The sequence below is a fragment of the Chamaea fasciata genome, unplaced genomic scaffold (genome assembly GCF_029207755.1).
Source record: "Chamaea fasciata isolate MVZ Bird 193981 ecotype frontalis unplaced genomic scaffold, bChaFas1.0.hap1 SCAF_3, whole genome shotgun sequence".
NCBI classification, from domain to species: Eukaryota; Metazoa; Chordata; class Aves; order Passeriformes; family Sylviidae; genus Chamaea; species Chamaea fasciata.
In genome coordinates this window covers 87841021-87868513 of record NW_027094088.1, presented here as the reverse complement: position 1 = coordinate 87868513, position 27493 = coordinate 87841021, and the positions used below count along the sequence as shown (strand labels likewise).

General features: G+C 37.0%; 1 protein-coding gene across 1 annotated transcript in view; it reads right to left on the bottom strand.

Annotated features, from left to right (window-relative positions):
• Positions 1 to 27493, bottom strand: part of EYS (eyes shut homolog) — a 742046-nt gene that overhangs the window by 6531 nt on the left and 708022 nt on the right. The window contains exons 44-47 of the mRNA XM_066180316.1: positions 27147 to 27291; positions 20574 to 20748; positions 13227 to 13399; positions 3058 to 3219 (exon numbers count right to left, since the gene is read on the bottom strand). Coding sequence (XP_066036413.1) covers positions 3058 to 3219; positions 13227 to 13399; positions 20574 to 20748; positions 27147 to 27291 — 655 coding nt within the window. The remainder of the gene's footprint in view (positions 1 to 3057; positions 3220 to 13226; positions 13400 to 20573; positions 20749 to 27146; positions 27292 to 27493) is intronic.

The window sequence follows — 27493 nt, the reverse complement described above, 5'->3', positions numbered from 1 at the left end:
CACACTTTCATTGGTAAAAATAGGATACACTGCCCTTGAGAAAATGTGAAGTGAACTGGCCTTCTACCAACAGTGTGCTGGACTCCACATGAGTTCCATAGTGTTTGCAGAGACCTTGCCCAGAAGCAGTCCATGGAGCAAGTAGTCAAAGATGGGAAGAAAGTCCCCTTGTCATTCTGTCTTCAAGTTTCTGAAGTCAACTCACTTGGTGGGTTGGGTTTTATCACCAACTTATTATTAATATTGCTAGCTGCATAAATTTTGTCGATCTTTGGAAATTATTTTCTTAGGGCCTGCAGAAATCAGTAGTACCATACCTAAAGTCATGATGCACATTTGGAAATTGTTGACAAAGCAACTAAATGGATGACTGGCAATTACAGGAAATTAGGCTAATTGATTCACAGGATGTTTTCCATTTTATGCCTGTTTGTGAGGTATTTAAATGTGTGCACTAGAGAAGTGATATTTTTAGAGGAATAGAAGCTGGTACCAGCTTCTATCAATTTCAAATAAGGAGACTTGCCCTTTCTAGAAAGTTCCTGTCATGTTCTTTGGAAAGAACAAAGCTGAAGGAAAATGTTTCAACAGAAGTCTCATGTTTTTTTCTTCACCTACTAAAGATGTGATTTTATTTTTAATGATGGGAAGATTATTTTGTGGGACATGTCCCTAAAGGAAAAGTCCCAGTGTAGTCTTTGTGTGGGTGAAAAACCAAGCTGATACATAACTGTGCTACTCAGTATCATTGCCAAATTAGCTGCATTGTCAGCTCATTTCTTTTAAAAAACCAGCATTGCCTAGTGAGGAAAAAAATCTAATTATTTCTTATTAAAAAGGAATTTTAGAAACAAAATCCTGTGATTTCAGCAATTAATTTATTAAATCTTACAAAACTGTCTAGAAGAAGAAGCTTGATTTGAAGTGCTTTCTAAACTAATCCTCAGCAGAAAGCTCTATCTCATCTGCTGGCTGCTAAGAATACTTCTAAGTCTTTCATCAATCTAATTCTGGCCTGGATTTGACAGGATTATATGAAGACAAAAATAAAAAGCCAGGTGATTAGCTTTTTCTGAATCTTTCAAAACTTGAGGACAGTGAAAGTGGAAGTAAGAAATTTGTAAATAAATCCCTCTATATAAGAGGCATTTTATTTTGAAATGGAATTGCTATGATTCTAGAAAGTGATTGAAAGAAAATATTCTTTCCTGTGCAAACTAAACACTCAGGAATGGCAAGAGAATGAGGGCATGCTCGGACTACACCACTCCTGGCCCAAGTTAAACATACTTACATCTCTCTTTGATGCTTCCAAAGAGGTATTTAATTTCATTATATGCTAGCTGCTTCTATGACCTCTGACTATTCTTTTTGAGAGAGATCCTTTTTTACTCCTATTTTTCATGGCCCACATAATGCTTTAGTTTATGCTGGAGAGAACAATTCACCAAGAATCTCAGAATTTGGCCTGTAAGTGATAGAACTATAAAAGATTCTTTGTAGAAGACAGAGCTCTTTGCTAGTTACATGTATTTTCATTACAGATGCTCCATGTATTTTTCTTTGAAGCTTCTTCTCTGTATGTGGTTGCAATTAGAATAAGGCAAACAGGAGGTATCAGCAGTATATGATGCATTATTTACCTGTTTAAACATCTGTGTACATAGTAAGGTGCAGGTACATTGGGCATATGTGTGTTTATATGAATTTGTGGCTGAATATATTTATTGAAATATCTTAGAACTTTAGACTATGAACAAAGGAATGGAAAAATACATGATCAGTAATTTTTTTGGTCATATAAAGCATCATTTTTGCATAACCTACTGCTCAATACAAGTGAAAAATCTGCTCTACGATGATGTTATGGATGACACATAATGCTTCTGTTAAAAATCTGCAATCACCATTTAAATGCAATTGAGTATGTTGATAAAGTAATTACAAAAAATGTACACCCTAAGGACTAAATTTCAGAATGTACTTACGCTATCAAAGTATGTTTTCTTGATATGAAGTTTTAGGAGTGTTAACTTAATAAAGTTTAAAATACTTATATTAATATTTTATTTAGATTTGTCACTCTGCATATCTGGGAAATGCAGAACTTACATGTTTTACATGCTGCACCAGCACACTTTTCAACATTATATAATAAAAAGCTACCCTTCTGAGAAGCCTCATTCACTGTCCACTTTCACTTAACATGTTTGATCAGTTTTTATATTACTTTGGTTTTGGTCATTTAAAACACTGGGCCAGCTCCCCAAAGTAAAAATATTAGTGTAAAGTCTAAAAAGCTGGCTGTGGTTACTTTCAGGGGAAATGCTTTCCTGAACCATTAAATAAGTTCATAAAGTACTTGGTGGCTTTGCACTGTCTAACATTTTGGGTTTGCATGTTTTTTTCTTATGAACTTGGTTATTCACTGTTAAAATCAACTGTACAATACAGTTCTGGTGTCCCCAGAGTAAGAAGGACATGGAATTATTTGAGCTGGTCCAGAGGAAGACCATGATGTTGATAAGAGGACTGGAAAACCTCCCCTGCAAATACAGGCTGAGAACATTGGGGCTGTTCAGCCTGGAGAAGAGAAGGCTGTGTGGGGACCTTCCAGCAAAATTCCAGTATCTGGAGGGTGCTACAAGGAAGCCAGAGAGGGCCTTTGTCAGGAACTACAGCACAATGGGTTCAGACTGGAAGAGAGGAAGTTTAGGTTAGATGTTAGGAAGACATATTTTACTGTGAGGGTGGTTAGACACTGGAACAGGTTGCCCAGGGAGGTCTTGGATGCCCCATGCCTGGCAGTGTTCAAGGCCAGGTAGGATAAGGCTTTGAGCAACCTGGTCCAGTGGAAAGTGTCCTTGCCCATGGCAGGGGACTAGATGATGTTTAAGGTCCCTTCCAATTCCATAACACTCTATGATCTGTGATAAAACCCAGACATCATGGGCAATGAGTTACAGAGACTGAATGCCTGAATCACTCCAATGAACTCTCTTTCTTTTTCACAAAAGGACCTGGCTGTATGATAATAACAAGCTGGAATCCCCTTACCTGACTGAGTACCCAAATGCTGAGCAGTGTAGAACAGGATACCATCTGGAGAGAGAGGCTGGAACTGCAGTTTAATGTGGGTTTTATGCCGGATATAAAAGGGTGCAAATGACATCCATGATGATTCATTATTTCTGAAGGATGCATCACTAATGGAAATATCTGAAAAATACAAGAGGAAATGTCTTCTGAAAGATATTTTTAGAGGACTGCATTATTATGGAACCAGTTATTTTGTATAGTATTTAAATGCTGTACATAATACTTCCAATTCTTCCCTTTTTCACAGAATAAAAAAAAACCTAGATACAAAATAAAACTTAGATAATAGCAAATCAATGCCATTGTCTTCTGCGTGCCTTATTTTCCTCAACAATCAAGGCTGCAGTTCTAATGCAAAATAATTACGATCTTGTTAGCATTCATTTTCAAATATATATAAGTGTAAAATTTGCATTGTTTAAAAATTGAAATGCAAAATACTGTTGCAGGAGTCAAAATAAACATTTATTTTCTCACCATACAGATGATAATCGTAGTGGAGGATTTGTAATGAGCTGCTTTTTCGTTGTAAGAATGTACTTTTTAAGTGGGAAGTGTTCATTAATTGTTGCTGAAATTTGTTTTTAGGATAATCATATTGAGATGTTTGATTATTCAAATCATCCTATCTTATAGTGGAAGAGAACACTCACACAATTACAGTTAGGATACAATGTACACGTTTGAGCTATACACAACTTAATCATTCTGTCTTACCTCTTCTCTCAGTGCTGATTGTTCATATACCACTTACAAAATCAGGATGGGTCAACTGCCTTCAGTCAACTGATAAATTATTATACTTTTCTGTAATGTTTGTGTGACTTGAAACAATTTCCAGTTTTTCCCACTGTAACAACATTGCATATTTGAGATATAATTATCATAGAATCAAAGAATGACAGAGTGAGTTGGCCTGGAAGGGACCTTAAAGATCATCCAAGTCCAGCTCCTCTGCTACGGCCAGGGACATCTTCCACTAGGTCAGCTTGCTGAGGGCTCCATCCAACCTGCTCTTGGGCACTTTCAGGGATGGGGCATGCACAACTTCTCTGGGCAACCTGTTCCAGTATCTCACCAATCTCAAAGATTTTTTTCTTAGCATCTAATCTCAACCTACTCTCTTTCAGCTTGAAGGCATTCCTCCTTGTCCTGTAATTATATGATCTTGTATATAATCTCTCTAATCATGTTAGTTATTAGCAAATTCATGATCATGTAGTTGTTAGTTTACTGTATTTGTGAATTCTCTGGAATAAAGCAAGCTACTTCAATGTGCAGGGTGTATTTAGACCTGTGTGTGATAAACTGTTTTTACTATTTAAACAGCAGTATTAAATGCCTGAGTTGTAAATGTTCCCTTCTTGCTTCTGCATTTCCCAGCTGAAGCTGTGCTGTTTCCCTTCTAAGAGACCATCATCTTTCCTCTTTTGGTGCTCCTAATTTCACTGTTTTATAGTAACTTGCTCTCAGTCAAATATACCTACAGGACGTCCTTGAAGTGGATTCTTTTGCGATACTATTTGCTATCTTTCCACACTCAAGTTTTCTGTACATCATCTGCTGGTGAACCCACTCACCACCCAGCTGCCCCTCGCTCTACCTATCACAGATGGGTCTCAGTTATTAGGCTGGAATACAGCCAGCATGCTGCAAGCTCTTGTGATTTGTCTGTTTGTCACACCACCTCCCTCAGAACAGGGCTCAAGGTGTCCCTGGTGGACGGTGTCCCTGGTGGACAGTGTCCAGCAGGCAGATGCATCACTGTAGAGGATCCAGATCTCTCACTTGTTATCAGCATAACCTGACCTGAGGATACCTCTTGAATGGGCAGTAACTGCACAGCTGACCTTTTTATTAATTCCCCCTGGTAGATTACAGATAATATTTCTGAGAAAGGTACTTGGGATTGATGGCGCAAAATCTCAGTAAGTCTAAAAGTAAGTCTTAATCAGTGAAACATCAATTATAATGGATTTATTAAATGCTTGAATGATCCGAATCAGGCTTTGGATGAGCTGTTGTTCATTCTATGTATATATTCTCCAATCACTCCCATCCTAAGTATCATAACAGCTGTTATGCATCCTATGAAGGCTAGGCAGCGTCTGTAGTGATATATTACATAATGTCAAAACTATGAAGTTCCTGGCATCTATACTTAAGAGTTCACACAAATAAAAGAATAGCAATTACCCTGGATGATAAATTGTAATGAAACTTGCTAAACAGATTTGGTGCTGTACTTCACTAAAACTTATAAACACTATCAGGTACAAAAGACAGAGTAATGCTTATTATTCCATATAGTTTTGTTTTTTTTTTCAGTAGGTAAGGCTCTCCATTAGGAGTTAAAGGTACAATCCCTATACTGTAATCTTCCTGTTTAAAAAGCAATCAGTAATAATAATTCATTTTGTACACAGAAATTTTTTCTTCATGCATCATTTGTAATTCAGTCTCCTCTTAGCAGATTTTTGCACAGTGAGACTTAAATGTAAAGGAACTGTGCCACAGTGGTCAATCTTACATGAAAATATGTCCCTGCTTAAAAGGTCGCCTTAGGCAAAGTGTATAATGAGGTATCTGAAAGTCTCTATGGCAGATTCAGTTCCACTTTATCAATGTAGTTAATTCTTTACTGCTTATGGAGGAAGCCTGGACAATGACTAGTGTGAGAGCAAAATCAGCAGGAATGAAATGCTACATTGCTTGTCATTGGGAGGGAAATAAAAGGAAGATTGCTATGACAAAAAGCCTTGAAGCAGAGAAAGAGAACAAGGATAAAAGGTGATTTAATAGTATCACTCAGAGAAAGAATCAAGTCCATGATTTCATATTACAGATAGAGTATTAAAAAATAAGACCCACAGCTTCAGCAACAGATGTCAGAATTCTTTAGTAAGGAGGTATTATCCTGATTTATAGATATCAAATACAATCCTCTATTTAATATGCTTCATTCTGGAACTTCTGAGATGCAAACATTTTATTTTCATTTTCTTTAAAAAGTAGGCTTATTCCCCATAGATTTATCTTACAAGTGTCAGAAAGTAAAATATTTTGCCACGATGCAGCAGGAATAATATAGGAAGCACTAGAATGACTTATAATTTTCTTGCAAATGGCCTGTAGATCCTGCAAGTACTGATTGTATGCATGGAAAAAATCTGATTTGACAAGTGTGTGGAACCCATATGTGTATCCATATCCCAAAACAGAATGCATTCACTCTACCACAGTGCACAGAGGTGAGCAGTATGAAATTTCATTTTTGCAAAATTGCTTCTATAGACAGACAAACTTTTAAGGTGAAGAATATGACAATTTAAGCTTTTCAATTTTCTTTTATGGCAGGCATATACAAAACTAACACATCAGAGGCTAAGGTACTCTAATGCTGTTTTCTTGGCAGCAAACTTTATTTTTCACCTAAGAAAATAAGTTCAGCTAAACTTGCACAAGACAACGCCTGTGTTACATATGCTTATTCCTGAGAAACTCTTTGCTAAAGCAAATGAGGTAAATGGATGCCTTTGCTGATCCTATAAGCTAAATTGGTAGGACCTTTGCTGTGTAACTACTGCAATAATAACAGAACACTTAGCACCATGGGATGCAGTGTAACTACAACAGGCATTTAAACAAATACTTCTGTTCTGTACCTGATTAATGGCTTGTTTTCTAAGCTGAATACTAGTATGTGATGATGCTACAATGAATCACAGCATGGTTGGAAGGGACCACAGTGGATCACCTGGTCCAACTTCCCTGCTCAGGCAGGTTCATCCCAGAGCCCATGGCACAGGATTGTGTCCCTACAGTTCTTGAATATCTCCAGTGATGGAGACTCTGCAGCCTCTCTGGGCAATCTGTTCCAGCTTCCAACGAGGGAAAGGAAATGTGAGTCACTGCTTGAAGTAATGAGGACCTAATAACAAAAGACATAGAAAAAGCCATGTCTGGCTCATTTTTTCACTTGGTAGAACCTGATCAAGCCTCCCCACACCTGATAGCTGAGCTAGGGCAAGTGACACATCAGTACCACAGTGATGAGGCAGCTGTTAAGGTCCAGCCTGGAAGTCAGTCTGTGAGTCAGGGTCCATATCAAGTGGATCTTGATGCTGCTAGACTGTAGTTCAGGACAGGACCATGGTGTATTTAAAGCTGCTCCTGAAGCAATGCAGGAGGAAAACTCCTGCTGGGGCTCCTCAGCAAAGCTGTCTTTGAGACCAGACACCAGCCCCATCCCTATGGGCTGAGAAATGTTCTCAAAGCTTTAAACTCATAATAGGAACTTATATATTTAACTCACATTTAGACACTTAAATCTAGGTGCTTTGCCTTTAAAAACAGTTCTCAGAGTTAACTACCTACCTACCTAATTAACTCTGAACACTTGAAAAAGTAAGGTGGCAAGCACATTTCCAGCACATCATTTATGCTCATAGAGAAAGTCTAAGTAATTTCAGAGTCATGCTGCTAAGTGCCAGTTAGCTGGCTGGATCTTGTTCTTACTCAGCTGGGTGACTGGAGGGAATGGTAAGTAGATAATTGAATATTTATTATGACATCACATCCCATGATGACATGGCTGACTTGATGTGGAGGGTATTTTCATCTTCATTTTATCATACATGACTTCCACTTGGGTTTATATATGAAGTATTTGAGTAGGTAACTCATTTTATTCTACTGGGCATTTAAAATTACACAGATAAATATTACAAATGCATGGTCCCTTGTGCCTGCCATGAATATTAAGTTTACTGGACTCTTAATGATAAACGTGAAAGCTTAGATTGCTTTTCAGGTAAAATTTAGACAACACATTTTATCCTTCTGCAATATGCATGCTGTGGCTACTATTTAAAAATTTTCTCCCATTGCCATAAGTTTTCAAAAAATGCCACTGGAAACTTGACAATGATGGGCTTGATGGGATTAGCATTGCTTAAATGACTCAAAGATAATAGTGACAATAGTCACTGTGCCTCAATAAAAAATTGTCCTTGTGGTTAAACATGGAAACAAGTTTCCAAATGATAACTATGAAATAGGCTGTGCAAATCTAACTGCATTGTCAGGTGAACCCAACATATGTGTACATGTATGTGTTATGACTGGGTGTGTAAGGTGTCTTGCCATGTAAAGAGCTAAGTTGTACTGTGAATTAATTTATCTTAGAATACCAGTCAAAATATGTCAAGTAACATTTTATACTATGTGACAAGTAAAAAATACTTATAATAAAAATTATTTCAAAGTCAAGGGTTTTTATTTCTGTCAGTTTGTCAGGTATTTTCAAAAATTTGCTATACATTTATATCAGAATAATGGAATTTGACATCAAAATGATATCTAGGAAATTGACTTGAGCTGAATAAACATGGCCCAAGGAAGTAATTCGCCCTGTGTTCATCAAGGAAATAGCTTTATTGCTTGACAAATATCTCATTAAACCAAGGATGGAGCAATGAAAACTCTTTACATTTTCCTTCAGTTCTTCAAGAGTTGTACATTGACAGGCAGTATTTGTAGCTGTGGAATTCGGAGACTAATATACAATTGAAGAAATCTAATTATTAACTTGTTTCCTTGTGAAAAAGGCAGTAGCCTTTTTCTGTTGTAATGCCTTGAAGTCAAGAAAAAATATCATAATAGATTTTATGAATATTTGTGGCACAAACTATTCCTGCTAAAGAAAACTGCTGAATAATTGAAAATTCGTAGAAATACTGTGATGAAAACTCTGTTTATTTTCACCACTGGCAAGTGTTCTCCAATAGTGCCACCTATGGCATCTTTCAAATATTACATTGCTGTCCCCTTAAATGAGAACATCATCAGTCTCTGTTATCTCACAATTAACAAATCTGAAATTATAGGTCTCCTTCACTCCTCTATAAAATTATCTGGGAAATAAATATGCTCAGTACCAATAGAAATTCTATCTTATGTGTAAATATATCTCAGTGTGTAATTGAATGTAAGAGGAACTGCATTGACTTAAAATTTATTTTTGTTCAAGTTTTTCATAGCCTTTGGTGATACTGTTTATGACAAGATTAGAGACTTGATTTAATCCATTAAGATAATTGGCAAGAAAAGAAAAAAAGAAAAAGGTAAGCCATAAATATTTAGATACTAAAAGAGTCCTTCAGGGAGATGTTGTATATAGTTGCTGTGTAAATTTTTTCTCTAAACCTCCACTGTTGGCCACTGCTGGAGACAGAATTACTGGTCTCATACAGGCACACAGTTCTTATGAGAGGAATAAGCTTCTAAAATAGAATTTAGTAGAAATTAGAATATAATTGAAGACTGTAATTTTGGATAATATCTGTAATTTTAATGTTCACATACTTTAATAATTACTACTTATGAAAAAAGATACTGTGTTTACATATGTAACAATGTGCTGTATAATCAAACTACTTGCTGCAAAAGTGTTTCACACTGTTCCTTCTTTCTCGGCAAGAATCATCCTTGACATTTGATCTTGACCACTGTTTCTCACAGTAATAATCACAGTGAAACCAACAGGTCTACTATGTACTTGCAGGGGAACTGAAAAAGCAGATCCTTAGAGACTTCTCCCTCTTCAGAAACCCTTTGAGAGATCTAATTACAAAGGTATTCATTTGCACAAATAGAATAAGCTGGAATTTGGTGTGCAAAGCCATGCAGTAGACTCCCCAGACAAATTACTGGAAACTCTTGTTGATTTTGAATATTGTGTGTTATTGAAATAACTAAATTATTATCGTGCTTCAGGCTGAAGCTTCACTTCTTAATCAGGAGAAAAATTGGAATTGTCTGGTGGTTCAGTTGTAAACTTTAAGTCAAATGACCAAAAGATTTTATTAACATCATGTTTTGGTGTCATGGAAAACATAACTATTAAAAAAACCCCTAGATAATCTATTTCCCCATATTCCTAATGCTTGTGGTTATGAGAGTGCTAACTATGAATTAATGCTGGGCCTGATCATGGCAATATTTGGTTGCCATTTATGCACCTCAGGAGCTGTGCTGGCTTTGCTGTGTTACTGTCACAGCTGTGACCTTTTCAAACCAGTGGGACAGCATGATTTGCTGCTTAATGTGTCACAAACAGTCTTGAAAGTGGTTTGAGCCCAAATGGCAATGTTAGCACCAAGTAAAAAAGACTCCTCCATAAATCTTCCATTTCCTTCCCATTTAATTACAATCACTTTTGTTTCTGGAAGTTTAAATTAATCGTATTTTTGTTGTTTACATCATTGTTACCTTTAGAAACCTAACACTCTTGTTTTATGAGTGTTAATGGGTTTGGAAAACACAGAGCACCCAAGAAGTGGAGTTTTAAGTTCTTGAACAAGTGTATTACTCTGCCTTGCATGACAAGGCTTTATTTCTTAGGCCCATTCTGATTTAATTTACAACCCTGTTCTTCTTTCCTAGTGCTCATTATGGATGCTTGCCTTCCCAAAACTGGTCTTAAATTTCATAGGCATCTTCCTATTTGTCAGTGACCAGGGTGCTGTCTACTTGCTGATCCTCTTGATCTTTCTTTGAAGAAAGCAAGTCCTGGTAGTTTCTTTGTCAGGTTGAAATATACAATGAAATATTTGCTCTCTGTATTTCAGACTACAAAATATCACAGCACTACTCCCTGAATATGAATTGGTTGTGCACAGCCTATAGGGAAGGCAAAGTAATTGAAACTGCTATCCTCTCTTTGTGAAGTGGGTTGATTTCTTCTATTTCCTTTGAACCACATGAAATGACACACATCTTTCGCTAACCTCTTGAGAATATTGCTCAATTTACATATTGGCAATGGTCATTGTGAGATAATCAAGTAAGCTCTGTGAGTCTCAGGCCATAAGTGCTCTGAAAACTATGTTCTTTAACTGATCTTTGTCTCCCTGTGTTCAATCTTGTTCTAACTTAGTTTTCCAACCACAGAACACTTGCAGGTGGAGCTCTGACATCTAGAGCTTAACCATAATGCACCCTATCCCAGTGCTGACAGTCTTTGCATTCTGGGTGGCTTGAGCTGATGCTCTAAGCAGGACCATCACAGTTAAGAACAGCACCATCCTCATCTGCTCATCTGCTTTCATCTCTCATGTACACGGTTAATAAAGAACCTCAAACATTTTTAGTCTGCCGAACAAGTTAGTGCTTGCTTATTGGTGATTTATGCCTAAGTACCCTTAATAATTGTGTTCAGAATACTCTTGTCTATTATTGTAGTTCTACCCCAATTGCCCCATTTTTTCACTTCACCTGGCCTGTTCCTGTGCAATCCTTACTGTTGTACTGTTTTTACCAGTTGCTAATATCTGGTAAACTCCTGTTTGTTCTTACCCTTTGTTATTCTACTCTGCACTTTTTGCCTCATAAATCTCTTCTGTCTTCTCATACTTTTTTTCCTTCTTTCTGGTACATTCATTAGCCCTCATCCTTTAATTACCCTTTGTTTTCTCCCAGTCCCTTGGGCTGTTCATTGGTCTCTGTCTCTTTTTCTTTTGGCTCCAATGACCACCATTAATCCAGAGATGAGATATTCAATCTTGATAAGCAGCTGTTTTTTAGCAATTTGCCATCCACTAAAAATGCAAACTGCTCTTTGAAAAATCTCATGATAATTCATTATTCTGCCACAGAGTAAGGTGAAATACAGGGCACAGAGTTTGGTCAGGATCCATAGTATCTATTCATAAATGGAAAGTTTTTAAATAAAACAGAGAGGAACCCTCTAATGTGTTTACCAGGTGAAGAATTACTACAAGAAAGACAGTCTGTGAGAAATAAATTTTTCTCTTGCTCCAATCCAAGTTTTGTACTGATAATGTGGCCATCATAAGAAGACCCAAATGTATTCTGGAACCAGAACACAGGAGTGCTTACCTGATTAATTACCTGCTTTGTGTATAGCACATGTCCTGATGATCAGTATCCTGAATCCAGATGGCATTACTTTTGAAAACCTCACTTGAAATGAGAATTCAAAATTGAAAAATTCATATAAAGAGCCTTGAACAGCTGTTGCAGCAGAGGCAATAAAGCAAGCACATTCTTACATGGAATAATGAATTCAACAGTAACTTTCCAGAAGCTGTATTCTTTTTCATTTGAGCCTACAATTCCACATGAAATTGGACTTAAAAACTATTCATCTATAGGGTGAGGACTGCAAATCAGGTCAAATGCAGTTCAGCTTGTCAGTTTTGTGCTTCAAACTCACACAACAAAGGAGGCTGGACTTTGACAGGCAGTTTGGAAAGGCAGCTATTTAACAGTAACTGGAGTTCTCCAAAAGTTTTACAGAAAGCTTCTCAAAAGGAAAACATAAGCTTGTACAAAATTAACATGAATCTAAGGACTGTGGAGTAGGTGTGGACTGTACAACATCTCCTTACACACAGAGGCACTTTGGGCACTTGCAGGAAAAGTCCCTGAGCTTGTAGCACCTGTGTATCCACATTGTTGGATATTCATTTGCACAGTCTCTCAGAGAAGAAAACAGATAAAGGATTCCTTTACACGAGGGTAAGAAATGCAAAACCTGCAAACTGAGGGCATATTTTGAGGGTGACATGTTGAAAGAAAGCCAGGGAGAATAATCACTTGTGGATTTTTACAGTGATGTTTGCATATTTTGCTATCATTATCAGTGCATCCCTACCCAATAGGCTGTGAAGTCAACAGGAACCTCTCCATTAGGATCAGTAGAAATTGGATAAAATCCCAGATGCTTCCCTCTTCTGTACCACTACTGTGATCTCAAGTGTATTTCCCATCATACTTCATTATGGTGAGCTTGGGAATTGAACTAAGCACTTTAACATTGCAATGCTTCCTGTCCCCTTGGTGTCTGACAAATCATGCTTGTGAATTTGGTTGAATGATTTGAAAAAATGGAAGGAAAAAATGACATTAAAAATAAGTAGAGTAAGGAAACAATATCTTATGATTCATTGCTTCAAATTACTTTTTCCAATAGAAAGGAGCATCACTTTCTTAAATCTGTTTTGTACTTTGTGTCTCTATGACACATTTAATTGATATATTGCAAAATGCTGTGGGTTTACATCACATGACTGTGTGTACAATGTATTGCGCCTTTGACATACCTTGTTCACAGTAGGTACCAGTTGTTCCAAGAGGACAGTGACACATGTAGCCATTAGGCAGAGGCACACAGGTACTGCCTTGCTGACACAGATGTGGAGGATCATGCTCAGGTTCACACACTGACACAGTTTCTGTGCAAAAAACACCTTTCCATCCAGTGAGGCAGTCGCAGCTATGAAGGGTAAGTGAAAGGAAAGAATGCAACAGCATTATCAAGGAAATCAACATGTCAGTAGCATTCTAATCAAGATTTTCAAGTTTGGATATCTACATTTAAGAACCTGATCCAAAATGGTTAACAGAAAAAGGTAGTAACCAAGTTCCTCATTTAACTTTTTGGTATGTTCATTTTATTATAAAGAAAAATGTACATAATAGTAAATATTTTATTTTGAATATTAACACTACAATATTAGCATCTCTTAAAAAAAAAAAAAGCTTCTAGCTTCTGTGTGTTTGTTTTGCTCTACAAATAACTCCAAAAGGCCCTGGTTTCATAAACTAGGGGGAGTTAAAGTGGGCATTAAACAGGAACAGTGAGCAGGAAAAAACAGTAATAAAATAAAACCAGCATAAGGGCATTACTAACAGTTACAAATTTTAGCTACTAAACTAATTTTAGCTACTACAGGAGTCTGTCAGCAACTGCCTTTCACTCAGTCATTGTTAATTTTCTAAATTCTTATAACTGGTATATCAGTTGTAGGTTTGTGGAAGCATTTGACAGAAAAGAGGATAGTGGATATGGCCATGAAAGAGGTGGCAATCTGGATTTCATATATCTATGATTGTAAATCTATACCAAAAATGAATTTTCTAAACTGACTGAATCATTGAACTTGTTATTGTCTGCTACACTTAATGCCTTTCTTTCATCCATGCTGGGGAACAAACCCAAAAAAGTCACACTAACCTATAAGCTTAAAATTAGTATGAATTCTATAGAAATTGTTAAATATAGAATACACTTGGCAATGATGTTTAAAATGCCCGCCTTACTAAAGAGTTAAATTTAAATATATAAGACCTATTTGTATTCTAGCGTTTAGTATCACTTTATGATTAAAAAAATTATTCCCCTGAATAAACACATTTATGGATTTTTCCCTGGAAGTTTTCTCTCTCAATGTTAAGAATGAAAACTCATATATTTTGACTGGGTTTTGATTGGTCCACGTTTGTTTGGTTTTTTTTGTTTTGTGCAAACTCTAGAATTTGCACTGACTGAGCTGCATATCCTCCATTAATCAGCCCACTCTTTCTGCATAAAATGTCATGAGGAGCTGCGAAACTACTGTTTCACCAAACCTTCAGATCAGACAACATGTAAACAAAGCACAGTCAACAAACTCTTCAGAGTTATAAATAGCCATTTGGAATGAAGGGGAAAAGAGGACAGGACCTTGCAAAAGCAAAAGCACCTCAATTCATCCAAGTCAGCATCAGAATGCTTTCTGTCTCAGATATAAATGTTATGCTTTGATGCATGAAAGCTACTGAGAGGGGAAGTGATTTAACTCCCTGAGTGCAAACAGCAGTGCCCCTTCCTTGTGCCGTGAGTGCGGCTGCTGCTGCTGCTCTTGGGCATCATACATGAGGGTTCTTCTCCTTTCCCTGGCTTGTGTCTGCGTATGTCTGTTTAAATTTCTTTTAATTCTTGTCTTTTATGATCTAACAGAAGTCGGGTTTTTAAATTAATTGACAAGTATTTGCAGAGAGCTGAACATTTGCTGGCTTACAGTGGCAACGGTCTATCGACCAATGAAGCTTATTTAACATGCCTAAGCAAGTTGTACTGGTGTTAAGAAATTTAGATCTAAAATTTCCTTATCTTTAGAGAGAAAAAGGAAGAGGCAGTGTTTCAAATATTTTCCATGCCATGCTGGTCTAGTTTTCTCTGTATCTTCCTGATTTTGGTTGACTGTTTTTCCAGGAGAGCTCAATAGATTGTCCTAGTGACTTGACTCTCCGGGACTGAAAGACACATTTAGAATCACAAAATACCTCAAGTTGGAAGGGACTCACAGGGATCTTTGAGTCCAACTCCCTGCTCCTTGCAGAACTACCTAAAAGTAAATTGTATTACTAAGAGCATCATGCAGATGTTTCTTGTGTTTATTTAGGTATAAGAGGTGAGATTCATTCTGAGATCAAGATAATTTTATGTTACATCAGGTGCCCAGTTGACTTCCAGTTGCCCTAGAGGTGTATGAGTGAGGCAGCTGTTGGCCAGGGAGACAAGTTTCTGACAGAGACCTGACAGAATGCTCAAGTTTAGGCAATGGAGTCCTTAAGTAACTGCCTGAGCTCATCTAATAATCAATCAGTGGTGATCCAGTGGTAGCAGTCACGGGAGCTGGAGCACTATCCATCCCACAAACCAACACATGCATGACTCTAATGATAAAGTCCTGCATCCAGTTGCCTCAACACATACTAATGATATTAACCTTCTGATCCATTGTGTGTCCGAGAGATGTGTGAGCCAACAGATAAGACGCAAGAGCTGCAGAAGACTTGTGCTCCTCTGGTGTACACCCTTTCTGTGCTCCTATGAAGACCAGAAAACTAACCCAGGACCTGTGCCATTAGAATGCCAGTGTTTAGACAGCTGGAAAGGCCGGATCTCCATTGACTCTAATAGGATCCTACACATTTAGCTCACCAGGAGACACTCTATGTGTCATAGGAGACAATATTGCTGCACCTTTTTTCTGGCTTTTTGAAGAACACAGATTATTAAATTAATTCTTCTATACTTGAGATACCAGTATCTCAATAGCAACTGTAAAAATGTTTGGTTTTGTTTGTTTTTTTTTTTTTTTTTTTTTTTTTTTTTTTTTTTTTTTTTTTTTTTTTATTTTTTTTCCCAAAGCATATTTTTAGGTGGGAAAGGATAGAAAGGCTTTCAAAGACTACTTTGATAGTATGTCTGAAAACAAACTGTATAATCTTGAATTACCTGGTTTTGCAAAGGAATCTTAATAGGATGCACTTCAGAGTAAATATAGAGCAAAGTCAGCCAGTTCAGGAAGCAAAAGAAACTCACTTTAAATTTTGGAAACTCAAAAACCACTTCAAGTTCTGAAATATTTGTGTTTAGGAAGCTCAAGGATAGTTTAATTTAATGGCTTTTTCTTTTTTGCTTCTTGCAAAATGCTTAAAAGTGTCATGCAGTATTCATAAAATGGTTTATTCAGGTTCAAATCCCTTACCAAAGCCAAAATTAGCTCTCAAACAGATAACACAGCTTTTACATAAGCAATAATGATAAGTGTATGTCAGTGTTGATTATGAACTAAACCCCAAAATTTTTCATCAAAATTCAGGAAAAAAAAAAGTAATGAAAATTTAAAAAGTAATGAAAAGTAATCTTACACATAAAATATGTAAGGAGTGTGTCTGTGTGGTACAACACAAAATTCTGATCAAACTAAAAGCTTTTCTTGAACTTTATAGGGAAATAACTAAAGATCCTAAAGATCCAAAGTTAAACAAAAACCATTCTTCCATTACATATAAGAAATACATTATTTAAAATGTTGTTTTCAATGCTAATAAATATGGAATTTCTCAAAGTTATGAAAATATGGTGTCAAATCAAACATGTAGTCTTATAGCAGAAAAGGAAGTGTTCAGATCTGCAAATTCTGACACCTGGATTTTGGATTCTATATGTAAGATAGGCATATACTCAATGGAGATCAGAAGCTTTATTAATTTATCAAATTGGTTAGACCAGCTGAGATTAGGCAGATGTTTAGTGACATCTGAAACTCCCTAGGGTATCTTGTCTGACCTCCAAACACTTCTCCAGGAAGAACTGAAACATTTCTCAATATCATATTAGTATCTCAGATAGTACAGGACATCTCAAATTCAAATTGGCGTGTATTGGCCCCATCAGGCTGCCCAATCCACTGGAGATTTCTGAATACAGTTCTTGAATTTGTATTGTAGTGGAAAGATGCTGAGCAAGGAAGAAAATTTCTAAATAAGAATGGTTTTAAATTCACGCAGTGGAAAACTAGAGCAGTAACAAAAAGCAGTCTATCTTCAGGCTAGAAGGTAAAGATGGGGCCTGAAGAAAACAAGATTGGAAGAGAACCAGCTCTGTTTAAACAAAGAGAACCATGGAATGCTGCAAAAATGTCCTATTAAATAAGGAAAACTGGATGAAAAATTTTAGACAGCAAATTCATCCACCAAAACAGAAACTTGTATTATTTTAAACCACAACAATAAAACAGCTAAATGTCTTTTCCTTACAGAGCATCAAAGTTTGTCCTTGTGTTACGTATTGATTCTGTCCTTGCACTGCTAATTTATTTTAATTGAATCTGGCCTTATAATGAGATTACAGAAGCTGCTTTTATGGGCCACCCCACACATATGGGGTATGATTTAATTTTTGAAACCTGAGTGGCTGTTGCTCTTTGAAAGCTATAGAGTACTGAGAAATCCACATAAGGCTTGGAGATATGACAGAAAACTTATTCAAGTCTGCATAAACTCTTTAGAAGCAGCAGCTGATGGCCAAATGTCTATCCAGGGGTGTCTAAAGTGACACTACATGCTCAGACTTAGCAGACTGAATCCTCTCCATTTTGTCTGATGTTCTGTTCAAACAGCACACAAGATAAACTTTTTTCGTACTTCACCAACAAGAAGTAGCCACAACACGTCGCAGAAAATCTTGTTATATATAATTTTCTATTTTCTATGGTTTTGTGTCATAAAAAAATAATAGAGGATATTATTGTCCCTTGAAAATTATATTCTTCATTTTATTATTCAAGTACTTCCCCTTTTTTGGTTAAAACACAGCATTTTTTCTCTGTTGCTGGCCAGAATATAAGGATTAATGCTACATATTTCTGTTTCTATTTAAATCAAAGCATTATCCCTATAGCAACTGAATCTACAGCTTAACAGCACTGCACACTTTCTGGCAGGGTGGTGAAAGCAAGACATAAAAATAGCTCAAAACAGCAACCGAAACCTCTGGAGAGATCTCATTTCAGCAGAGAAAATATTTGAACACAAATCCAGTTCCCTCAAGGACTCTGCTCTTCAAAGGAGCACAGATGATTTGAAAATAGAAGTTCCCTCTGAGAAAATATATTGAGACAGTATTGACAGCTACTCTACTTTGACAGAAATTATATGTAAGCTACATCCATGCCTCTTTGGCAATGCTTCACATTTTCTGTGACAGGAAAACGTGACCATTACTGGTACATGCAAGCATGTATACCTAGTGTGCGAAGAACTAGCTGCCCTGAAATATGGGGACAGGAATAGAATTTAGTAGTAGGTCACTATAAATCAAATGCAAACAAACAAGCAAACCTCAGAAAAACCCAACTACACCCCCCTTCCCCCAATGCCCCAGAAATTTCAGAATAATCCCTAATCTGGAATACAAATTGTAATGATGAAAAAGAACTCTGCCTATAATACAAAGCTCACTATGTTTGCCTGCCACCAGCTGTCATTCTAGCCTGCCACCTGCTTTCCAAATGTGCTGTCGATGCTGCTGGTGATGGTTCACCTTATAGGCATGAAGGTGACTTAGCAAAATTGAGTAAATTGCTGAAGCAAGGATTTAGGTGGGTGTATGGGAGTGGGATGTTTCAGCCCACATTTATGATTTTTTTGTCTTGCAATTTTGTTTTTTTATCACCTCTAATATGCTCATAAGGGGGAAGATGACCATCATCCTTTCTTGCTCCTCAGAAGGATCAAATGTCAAGGGTTTAACAGCTCTCGGAGGATCCTACAAAGTGCAACAGTTGTGACATGCAGCAGTGCAGCAATCAGAAAGCAATTCCAGATTATGTTTTTTTAAAGTGTTTCATTCATTACTGTATTTAAGAGAATGTAAATACACTCATAAGGGGAATGGGGAGCAATCTCTGTGCTAATCTTGGGATCAATTTTCCAAATAACAGTACAGTTTACTAGCTTTAAAAGCAGATTTTTTTGTACAAATTTTTGTACAAATTTTCTAGCAGGTGAAGATTTGTGTCACAGGCAGCAAAACCAATTACCATATAATTCTCTCTCCAATACAGAGTTAGTAGATTGTTTTAAGTTTGACAGATATGCAAATGTTTTTCTTTATAGCACACAGAAGGACAGGTTTTTGTTGTTTTAAGAAGCATCATACAGAGGCTTCACAGTACGAAGCCTCTTTTCTCATTTGAATCTGTCTTGCTGTCTGCAATGTTTTCAGTCAGTATCTTAACAAGTTTTAAATCAGCACTTTTCTCTTTAAAAAAAAAATTATGCAAATATATGGAAATAAATGAACACATGTGAAAGCACATAAGGGGAAGCAAGCATAATTAATCTTGGCAGATACTTTTAAAATAAAAACTGCTCATCAGCAAAGGTTTTACAGCTGCAGTACAAAGTGTTTGAAAACAAAATTTATTACAATGGAAGTGTTGACACTCAACAGCAATTTGGAACTGCAAATGTACTTCCTCCTTCTGTGCATACAGCCTGGGCACTCAGCTCCATCTGCTCCAAGAGACAAGGCATGGAAGACCAGAGACTCATCTTTTGGGCAGCCTCTCATGGCTGCCCCCTCTCATCCCATAGATCAGCCAGGTGAGCAGCTTGGAGATGAAGTGACAGACTTCAAACAATGTTTGGAGCTCCTATGGATTTAAACCGGCTCAGAATTTTCTAATGTTGAGCAGTCAGTGGTTTACTCCACAAGGGTTTTTTTAATGGAAAATAATAATTCCCAGGAAACAGAAGTCACCTATTTTTGCCCCATCAGCCACATTTGGACATTAACACTGTCAAGCTCTCCTCTTTACTACTACTTCTCTGCTATCCCAGCTGTTCACTTAGTTTTAAAAAAGTCACACATCTAATCCTTCTCATGCATTTCCTAGTAAGTCTGGATGCTTGTGACTTCAGTGGAGCAGAACCAGTCCATGGAATTTCTTAAAAAAATTTCCCAGAAATGGTCCTAACAAAATTTTAATATTAATGTGTTTGTCTAACTGAATGAATTTTCATCAGCTCCTTCCTTCCTTCCTTCCTTCCTTCCTTCCTTCCTTCCTTCCTTCCTTCCTTCCTTCCTTCCTTCCTTCCTTCCTTCCTTCCTTCCTTCCTTCCTTCCTTCCTTCCTTCCTTCCTTCCTTCCTTCCTTCCTTCCTTCCTTCCTTCCTTCCTTCCTTCCTTCCTTCCTCCCTCCCTCCCTCCCTCCCTCCCTCCCTCCCTCCCTCCCTCCCTTCTGTTATGAACACAGTAAATTACCAAAATTATTAGTCTAGAGATGGTCTATGCTGTGTCTAAAATACATATATGTATATATATTTACTTACTAAACAGTAGAGCCAGTTTCTATGCACTTGCCACCATTTCTGCATTTTATTAAACTGCACGGGGAATCTTTACATTGCCCAACACTGCGACCAGAATTGGGGTGTCCTTCTGGAGTTCCTGGTGATTTAAACCCTTGATTAAGGCTGGTGCGAACCTGAACTTCAAAAATGCAACCTCAAAAGTAGAAAGAAAGAAAGAGATTAAGTTTAGAACAGATAGCAGAAGTCAAACAAACCGAACAATGGAACAGTGTTGACCCTTAGTGAACGGGTTCCTCCAGAATGTCTTTAGTGAATGTGCAACCATACAATCTACAGGAGATAAAGGTAGGCCAGCTACTTTCTGTTCAGGCAAATGAGTGGATGATCAGAAGTCCTTCATTTAATAGCGGGTAAAACAAAAGAAATAATTTTATTAAGGAATAGACAGAATATAAAGTCAGGGACTAGGTGCAATTTTGTGTTTACACACTCATGCTCTTCCAGGAATGTGTCTGTATCAGATAAAAACACAGATCCCAAACCAATATAAAGCATGAAAAACCAACCAACCAACCAACCAACCAAAGCCCCAAAACCTAAGGAAAAAAGAGAACAGACAACAAGAAATCTGCTTAATATAAAATATAATAGAATCCAGATGGCACCAAATAATATAATGCAAGCATGGAATGTGGCCTTGAATTTCCATAGGCTGAAAAGGACCCCTTCAGGTAATGACTCAAATTCTTCCCGTCTCAAGAGGATGCTTCAGTCTTTGGTGCATGCAGATCATGCCATACATGACATTTTAAGGTCAATGTAGACTGCTCCTTCAGGCCCTGAATCTCAGAAAATAATTTTAAAAATTAACCTACGCTAGTAAGGTAAACACTTCTGTGCCTGTTACATGGTCCTGTGGCCAGGTGACCTGGCATGGTCACAATTTTATTTTCAAACTTTTATTACTTTCCAGAACAGTACAGCTGCATGCAGGCTACCCCATTAGACTACTACTAATCTTTGAAATAATCCAAAGACAATTCTAAGTTCCTAAACACATTAAAGAATTGTTTAGGAAAACAAAAGTTGTCACAGACCAAATATTTGGCAGCGAATATTGTAATAATTTATTTGTGAAGATGATTGAGTGCCAGTGCCTGGATCTCTGCTCTGATTTTCTTTTAATTTCATAATACATTGGTATCCCAACTGAAAGGAGGAGCTAAAGCTTCAGAGTGAAGCAGTAGTGTTCCCCACTTGCTACTTCCCAGCAGCTCCTGCTTAGCCTGTGAACTTTCCAGGGACTGCCCCTTTGCACAGTCTTTGCTCTACCTGGTGGTGTCACAGTATGGTCAGCCTTATGGGTCAGGCTGAAGTCACCAGTATTTCTGGATTATGTTTATGGAGCCATGTGCTTATTTCTATACTGAAAAACTGAAGATGATTCCATATAATATATTTTTTTGGATCAAATCCTAAATGACCTTTCAAAATATACCCCAGCATCCAAGTGATGTATAGTCACATTTAAAGGTAGCCTTAAATATTTTTGAAATGTCGTCCAGATCTATGCATAAATACATATACAATTTAAAACTAAAAATCAGGTTTTAAACAACATTAATTAAACTAGTACATAAATGTGTTTGAAAATGCTCAGACCTTTCTAAACCTGATTTATAAAAATTACCTGAGACATAGTGAATTCCCACAGTGTCTGAAATCACAAGAGCTGGTATTCAGCAGTGCATACCAGGGGATCTTTGCTTAATATTAGCAGCAGGGAAAGGATATGATATGGAGATTGCAAATAATCATTACACTGATTTTAAAAGCATCACTTGATATGCGTTTTTGCACGAGTCACTGAAATCACAAAAGAAGAAGGCTTGCATCTGAAAGACTGAATGAATATTCAGTGTGATTTTTTTAATAGTTGCATATTTTTTGACAAAATATAAGTAATATCTACAGCAAGAAAACTATTTTAGCCACAGTTTTATGAAGTTATTGAAAATAGCTTTTTTATGCTATTTCCATATTTCACACATTTTGTAGCTCTGTCTATATTGACACATAACTGTTAATTCAGAAACTCATAATAAATAACTTTGAAATAACCTATTTTGATGACTATTTGCAATCTTTGTATTATTGCTTCTTTGTTTTTTACAGGGTTGTTTTCTTAGGCTGCCTTATGCTTGGTAAATCCTAACTAATGTTTCATCTCTTTATCAGTGGCAGATAAAGCATGTTCTGTTCTCCTGGGTCTTGCTGGAGTGCTAAGGAAAAGCAGCCCAGGGCTTTTTTGCGTAAACAACGGAAAGCACAGTGAGTCCCCAAGGACTTTAAGGTCATCATGGAAAATAAACTGGCCTTTGTGTTTATAACTAGTTTAAGTGTACCAACCACAGTTTAACTGTGCCATCTAGGTTAGGAACACTTCTTGAGCACTGGTAAACAAAGCATGTAGTAAGTACAAGACTGTTTTGGCCCAGCTTTCTAAGTTCAACTGAATCTTTTATTTAATGAGTCAGAGCAGCAATTTGAGCCTGTTGTCACAAGCACTATACAACCTTCTGCAGAGGGATCAGCTGATGAATGTGCCTACTTTCTGACCTGATTTTCCTTTGCTCTGCCAGTTCTGGGCCCCTTTTCATGACAGACTGCCAACTATTCTGAATAATGGAGAGGTTTCCCGACACAGCCAAGTAGGCAAGAGGAACTCGAAGTTCCTGACTTGGTGAGTTAAACTTGGCGTGATTCTGAATGTCAGAGTTTTATGCAAGTAAACTGAAATCAGACACCAAGACTGTACACTGACAGATGAAATACTACCTTTTTCTTTGCAATCTTTTGAATTGTGACTTCTTAGACCACACTTAGTCCTTTCTATTATTGATCTTTTTTACCATCCATTTATTTTATAGCTTTCACCCCAGTCTCGCAGAGCTCATAAACCACTAAAGAGCTACTAACAATAGATTAATAAACTTGAGGTATTATCATAAAATTTATTACTTCACTGCTCAGCTTTACTTTTACTTTATTTTTTCTGGTTTATCCTTATCACACAAAGATTTTTTCCCACAATTTCTTGCTAGGATCCTTTATCCACTTCTAAGCACTTGGTGATAATTTGACTAAAAAGTACACAAAGCTGGCATTTTTCTAATGTACTAAAGATGTACTAAAAATGCAGCAAGAGAACTCACAGAAAGAGATACACTGATAAAATGTTTTCTATCTGAATGCAGTATTGAATTTACAGATTTCTTGAATCCTACCTATCCTTAAATGCTTTGCTTTTCCCCTGTTTTTCTTTGCTGTATGTGAGTAGTGGGGTGTTGGGGTGTTGGTCTAAAAGATGGCCCCAGTGACTACTCAGAACTTCTTGAAGCTGTGACCCAAACACCCAGAGGGCTTGTATGAATCATACAGCACTGACAAAAATCTAGTTCAGAACTCACTTTCCTTCCGTGACATCAGTGGTGCAGGAACATAAAGATAAGTAGCCTTAACCCTGGCGGGCTTGTAATGTATTCCAGCTTAAGTCTAAGCCTTAACTTAGACTGAAAAGCTATATTTGTATCTATTTGGAGCTCAACTGTGTTCTGGGCTTACTCTATTTTGAAAAAGTGACTGCAGTACCTGCAATTTTATTTGCTTTGCCAAATCATTTATGTGAAGACGTGGCTCTTTCAGCATGAGAGAGGTTCTTCAACAGTTCAGCTCTGTGGTAAGAGTTTCTTTACCCTATTTAATCCTCCTTTTAATAGTATTTGCTGTCAAACAACAGATTACTTCTATAACCGTGCTTCATCCTGCTTAGGAACAGGGCCACAGGAGCAATCAGTTGATCCTCTTTCTCTGCTCCTCACTTAGTTCTAGATGCAAGCCCTGGCTCTCCATCAATTGCATTGATGGCTGGAGACTGCATCCTGCAGTCGTGGCAGGAATGAGCATGAAACATCAGAATGGTCCCTCTTTTGCCCCTGACACCAGATTTCTCTCTGCCTCTTTTAGAGATGGAAGGGTTGGAAATTCAGCTGTAACTTCCAGCTTTTTTTCAAATAATTCTCTGTCTCATTTTGTGTAGGTAAGTCATAGTGCTGAGTCGTGCAGAACTTTGAACATGAATCAGTTGGTTTTATACCCCCATTTCAAATTGTCCATAGATGACTAGGCTGAGTCATTTCGGCCACAAGACTTTCAGCTACCTACACCTCACATCTGACTTTTTAGAGCACCTGCAGTGTGCTCCGAAAACTCTCTAGGTCCCTTAATTACACTGTTACAGGAAATGAAAAAAAGCTGAACACTAAAGTAAGCCATCTCATTTACAAAAAGCTCCTTTAAGCCCGCAAGGAACCTCAAATTCAGATGAAGAGCTTCAAAGTCCACATAAACTTGGTTGCTTCATCTGAGCTCTGCCTTTACCAGTTTCTTCAGCTTCTCATAGGTACTGAATGAAATTTTGCAAACTGCTTACAGTACCATAAAACATTCTTCAGCCTTTCAAAAGAATCTCTAGGTGCTGATTCACACATTTCCTAAATTAAAAATTCCACAACTTTTAATTATTAATTGACAATTTATTAAAAGTGTTTGTTTTCAGTTTCCTCCTCCTCTGTGGAAATTACTTGAACAAGTGCTAAAAGCATGCAGGTCAGGGAGGAAATGGTCTGAAACTGTAGTTGTACAGAGAAAAAATCCGAAATTATTGCACACTGACACTGGGGACATTTAGTCTACAGCAGTAAGGCTGGTCTCAATGTTTCTTCATCTAGTAGTGATTTCTTACAAAAGGAGAAGTGCACTCTGGTATTAGAAGCAAAATGGTTTTAATAAATCATGTCTTTAAAAGGAGCCAACAGCAGGGTTCTGGTAGTCTGGGTGGTTTAATCAACTATGTCCTAGATAAATTTATCTTGGCTGTCACTTTCAGAGTTTCTGTGAGATCTCTACAGATGCAGATCAGTTGAAGTAAAATAGTTGAAAATTTTCTTCTCTGTTAGTGGTGTTGCAGTTCCCACTCTGGAAAAAAGAAATCTGTGGAGGTTTATTTCTGATCCTGAGAACTGAAACTGGGGAGATTGCTGAGCTACAAGAACAAATGAGATGCTGACTACATAAGAAAACATGGGAGGAAATTGGTCATAGGAAGGTGTAGACTTCTTGAAAGTCACTATTCTCTGGAGAACAGAGACAAGCTGTTGCTGGGAACAGGAGGATGGAATGAATTAGCAAATATAATAGACTTAATACTGTAAATGATAGGGACAAAGAGAAAACTGTTTATGTGCTACATGTTTCCCAAATTTTTTCAGTAATAGCTCTTTTTAAAGAGTATGAAAAATCAATAAATAGTATAGTAACTAACAGTACATGAGCTTTGTGTTCTGTTAAAGATTGTTCATACTGAACTAGTAGGAATCTGGTCATTACAATACATTTAGAATATGAGGAACCTGGAAAAATAAAAATATTCATGGTTAAAGTAAAGCACCAGAGATTCCTGTTGATCACATTAACAGTACCATGTCTATAAAAAAGCCAAAAGTTGATATTGACCCTATTAAAATAGTTGCAGAGACATTGTTTTATGATAATTTGCAAACTGCTTAGAGGCTATGAAAGGTATTACTATACAATCCATAATTCCTGAAGAGAGAGACAGATGAGATGTTAATTCATATGGCATTCTGAGTGAGAAGTTAACTATATAATAGAAAATTGAATTTGAGGAAATTTCAGTGTAAGAACAAAAAGTGAGGTAATGGCTGAAAATAAAGGAGCTACATGGTCTTAATGAAAATGCAGTGTTTTAGTGTATGAGAGTTTTGTTGCTATGCTTGCCTTTCATAACATACCCTCAGTTTCATAACTGAGAGCTCAAACTCTGTTTTATTATTGCTAAATGTTTTCTTTTCATTTAAAAGGCTTTCCAGTGCTTAAAATGAACTGAAATTTCACCCTCCAAATATCAAGAACATTGTTTCTTTGGAAGTAAAGAACAAAAACAAAGTGTTATGAACAAACCCTTTGCTTAATTGCTGATATGGTAAGAGTTGAAAACAGATTAATGAAGCTTCAATATCAGTTTTGAGGTAAAAATTATTATCTGCTCGATAAATACTTGCAAAAGGAATTAGCTAAGTGCTGTCTCGAGACCTAGATCATAATGCCAGGAAAAAAAAATCAGATTTCTTTCAGAAAGAAGCTTTCATCATGAAAGCTATTACCCAAACTAACACCGCCAGTCACAGTGGGAGAAGAATCTAAACTACCTCAGAGAAAGGCAGTCCATTTGAAGTGATGCTGTAGAACAGGGACACACAAGAAGAGATTACATGGCAAACATTACAATCGAAAACTTCCATTTTAGCAGAAAAAAAATTTTAAAATTATTTAGCAAATCTTTTTTTGCATCTTGTTCCATAATGAAATAATGAAAAAGCCACAGAAATTCAGCCAAGGAGATTCTAGTTTGTTTCCTGATAAGACACAGATTGCTTCAGTTGCCTATGAAAGAAAGATATACAATCAGATGCATGTATTGAAAGGAATTGAAAATAGTGTAATCTTTACCTTGAAAGCCATTCTTAAATCTGGGCCCCTTTGGTAGGAGTTCTGGAGTATACTCACGATAGCCTCCTAAATAAAACTGACTGAAGACATTGAGTCCAACCAGCCTCCCAGGAGAAGTGACAGTTTTATTCTTCTGATCATCCACCTTTCAATGAAACATTAATACTTGTTACAATGAAGGGATTTGCCCTTATTTAGGAATAAGGCAAGTGAAGTGAAGTGAATTTTCTCCTAGTGAAGAAAAGAGTCCCAGATTTATAGGGAAGCACAAAAAAATAGAAATGAGATTTTCCATGTAAAATGTAAAGAAACAAGGAGAACACTTCCATCTAAAAGCTATCCTTCTA